General features: G+C 65.6%; 1 protein-coding gene across 1 annotated transcript; it reads right to left on the minus strand.

The window, feature by feature from the left end:
- On the minus strand, positions 1–1,673 carry LOC110387058 (nodal homolog). Its single transcript, XM_021374779.1, has 3 exons — positions 1,502–1,673; positions 404–1,140; positions 1–317 (listed from the first exon to the last, which is right to left on the minus strand). The coding sequence occupies exons 1-3, from the start codon at positions 1,671–1,673 to the stop codon at positions 165–167; spliced, it is 1,062 nt and encodes a 353-aa protein (XP_021230454.1). The 3' UTR covers positions 1–164.

Raw genomic sequence — 2,903 nt, forward strand, 5'->3', positions numbered from 1 at the left:
AGTGACCTCCCCACGCGTCACCTGGGTCAGTCCGTGCCCCGCAGCACTGCCACTGCAGGGGACATTCCCTGCTGCGTCCCCACTCCTGTCCCATCACAGCCAGACCTGCAGGCACGTGGGACGCAGAGGAGCTGTGGGCTCGGTGCACAGGGGACAGGGCCCCCTCAGTTGCAGCCGCACTCCTCGATGATCATGTCCTCGTGGTGGCGGACGACGATCTCACCCTTCTCATAGTACAGCATGGAGAGGGGACTCATCCTGATGGGCGAGCAGGCAGGGCACGGCACCTGGCTGGGCTTGTAGAGCTGCAGCAGGCTCTGCGGGACACACGGGGACATGGCATCGGCTCCCATCCGTGTGGGGCACAGGGGTGGAGGGAGCAAGGGCAGCAAGACCCTCTTACCTGCATGTACGCGTGATTGGTGGGCTTGAAGCTCTCGTCTACAGGTGATGGGCACAGCCCCTCGCAGCGGTAGGCGTTGTATTTTTTGGGGTAGACGATCCAGCTGCCCCAGCCCGTCTGCTCGAAGTCCACCGTCATGTCCACCCTCCTGCACAGGGACCTGGCCTCGTCCCCCGGGCTGGCTGCGGGAGCATCGCTCACCCTGATCCTCTGCCTCTCCTTCCTGGTGCGGCGGTGCCGGCGGGAGCCGACGTCCCTGGGGCCACCATCGTGCATGACGTGCTTGGAGCTCTCCACCGTCCTGAGGAGGCTGTGCTCTCCGGGTGCTTTGTCCTTGGAGAAGACGAGCAGCAGGACGCTGTCCGCCAGCTCCCGGGGCACCGCCGTCTCCTGGGGGTCGGGGTGACTTGTGCCTGGTGGGACAGTGACCGGGGCGGCTGTAGGATCAGGAGCTGCGTCCTGGTGCAGCCACGCCCTGAGCATGCTGGTGATGTTGAACACTGCCCAGCCTGCCTGGTGGGATGAGGGGCCACCGGCCACGGTGCCCAGGAAGAGCTCCTTGGTGCCCCGGGACGGCGGCCGCGGGCTGTGGTAGATGTCCACGGCTACGTCGTGGGACATGGGCAAGGACAGAGCGTGCGGGCGGACGCGCAGCTCGGCCAGGCTCACCTCCTGGCTGCCGGACAGGGACGTCATGTCGAAGGAGAGTGCCCAGCGGGAGCCGTTCTGCAGGGAGCCTGGAAGGCAAGTGGGGACGGTGAGCCCCCGTGGGGCTGGGAAGGGGATGCTCGGGGACGGAGATGCCCGGGGATGGGGATGCTTGGGGTCAGTGCCTGTCCTGGGACAGGGATGCATGGGGACGGTGCTGTCCCTATGGAGGGGGATGTGCAGGGACAGCGCCGGTCCCGGAACAGGGATGCTCAGGAATGGGGATGCTCAGGGACAGGGCTGGTCCCGGGATAGTGGTGCTCGGGGACGGAGATGCCCGGGGATGGGGACTCGGGAGCAATGCCCGTCCCGGCACAGGGGCGTGTGGGCACAGTGCTGTCCCAGTGCAGAGGGACGCGCAGGGACAGCGCCGGTCCCGGTCCCACTCACCGTGCGGGGCGATGCTGAGCGCGGTGGTGGCGGCGGCGCGGAGCGGTGCGGGGGGAGCGCGGAGCAGCTGCAGCATCAGCGGGGGACAGCGGGGGGATGCAGAGCGCAGCAGGACGGGGCCGCAGAGCAGCAGCAGCAGCAGCAGCAGCGCGGGGCTCAGCGGGGTCCGCATGGCTGCACCGGGACGAGCACCGCTCGCTATTTGTAGCGCGGCCCCGAGCACCGCCCCGAGAGCCCCCTCCCCTCTTTCTCCCGTCCCTATCCACCCTCCATCCCTCCTCTTCCCCACCCCTCCCCGTGCTCCCGTCCCTCTCCCGTCCCTCCCGGGATCCCCCAGCCCCGCTCTGGGTCCCGAGGGACCAAAAATTTGTTAATTATTAGTAGTATTTGTTTATTTATTTATTTCCGAGCAGCCCCCGGCCTGGCTGTCTTCTCCACGTTTACCAGCCCCAACAGATCTCTCCCCTGTATTTTGTTCAGTCTTCCCTCGGATTTACGCCAGTGTTAAGCAGCCAGTGTTCTTTGGCACAGTTCATCTGCTCGGCTTTTTCCTTGTGTGCAGCACTGGTGCTGGAGGGAGCCCGGGGGGTCACAGAGCTTCCAGTGATTCCTCCCAGGGAAGGATCGATCCCTTCCATTCATCCACGCACAGTTTTGTAGATGCACATCCCCTCCTCCCCTAAACAACTTCTGTCGCGGCTGCAGAGCGCTGCCCCGAGCAGTTATGGGGCGTTGTGCTGGGGAAGCCATCGATGCTCTCCTCTGAACTCTTCCACTTTCACTGTCCTATCGAGAAGAGGGGACCAGAAGAACCCCTGGAGCCCATGTGGGACCTTCAGACCGGTGTGACTTCTCTGCTCCTTTCCTCATGACCTCCGACACGTGATTTACTTTTTCAGCTGCTTCTGGGATAATGTTTTCAGCTGTTGTTACCAGAAAAGGTGCAGGGCAGCCCGCTGTAGGTGTCCCCGTCTGAGCAGAGGGCTTGGCCCATGGCACCTCTGGGGGTCCCTTCCAACCTCAGCCACTTTTTGATGTTTTTGCGACCCTCCCTTGCACTCTGCCGGGGGGCAGCTGAACATGGGGCTCTTCGCCCCGTTTCTTTGCCCCCTGTGGGGGCGGTAGCCCCGCCCGCTGGCTGCGTGACGTCACGGCCGGGCAGGATGACGTCGCACCTCCGCGGTGACGTCGCCGCCCGATCTCCCCGCGGGCCGCCGCTAGGGGGCGCCGCTGTCCCTCGGGCCGTGGGTCCCACCGCGAGCATCGCCCTTTGAAGACGGGAATCTCGCGAGAGCGGCGCTTGGGGCCAACTCTCGCGAGAGCGTCCACAGCGATGGCGGCGGCGGCCGCGGCGATGGCGGCTCCCGCCGGGGAGAGCACGGAGGCGGCCCCGGAGCCCCCG

The sequence above is a fragment of the Numida meleagris genome, chromosome 21 (genome assembly GCF_002078875.1).
Source record: "Numida meleagris isolate 19003 breed g44 Domestic line chromosome 21, NumMel1.0, whole genome shotgun sequence".
In the NCBI taxonomy this organism is placed as follows: domain Eukaryota; kingdom Metazoa; phylum Chordata; class Aves; order Galliformes; family Numididae; genus Numida; species Numida meleagris.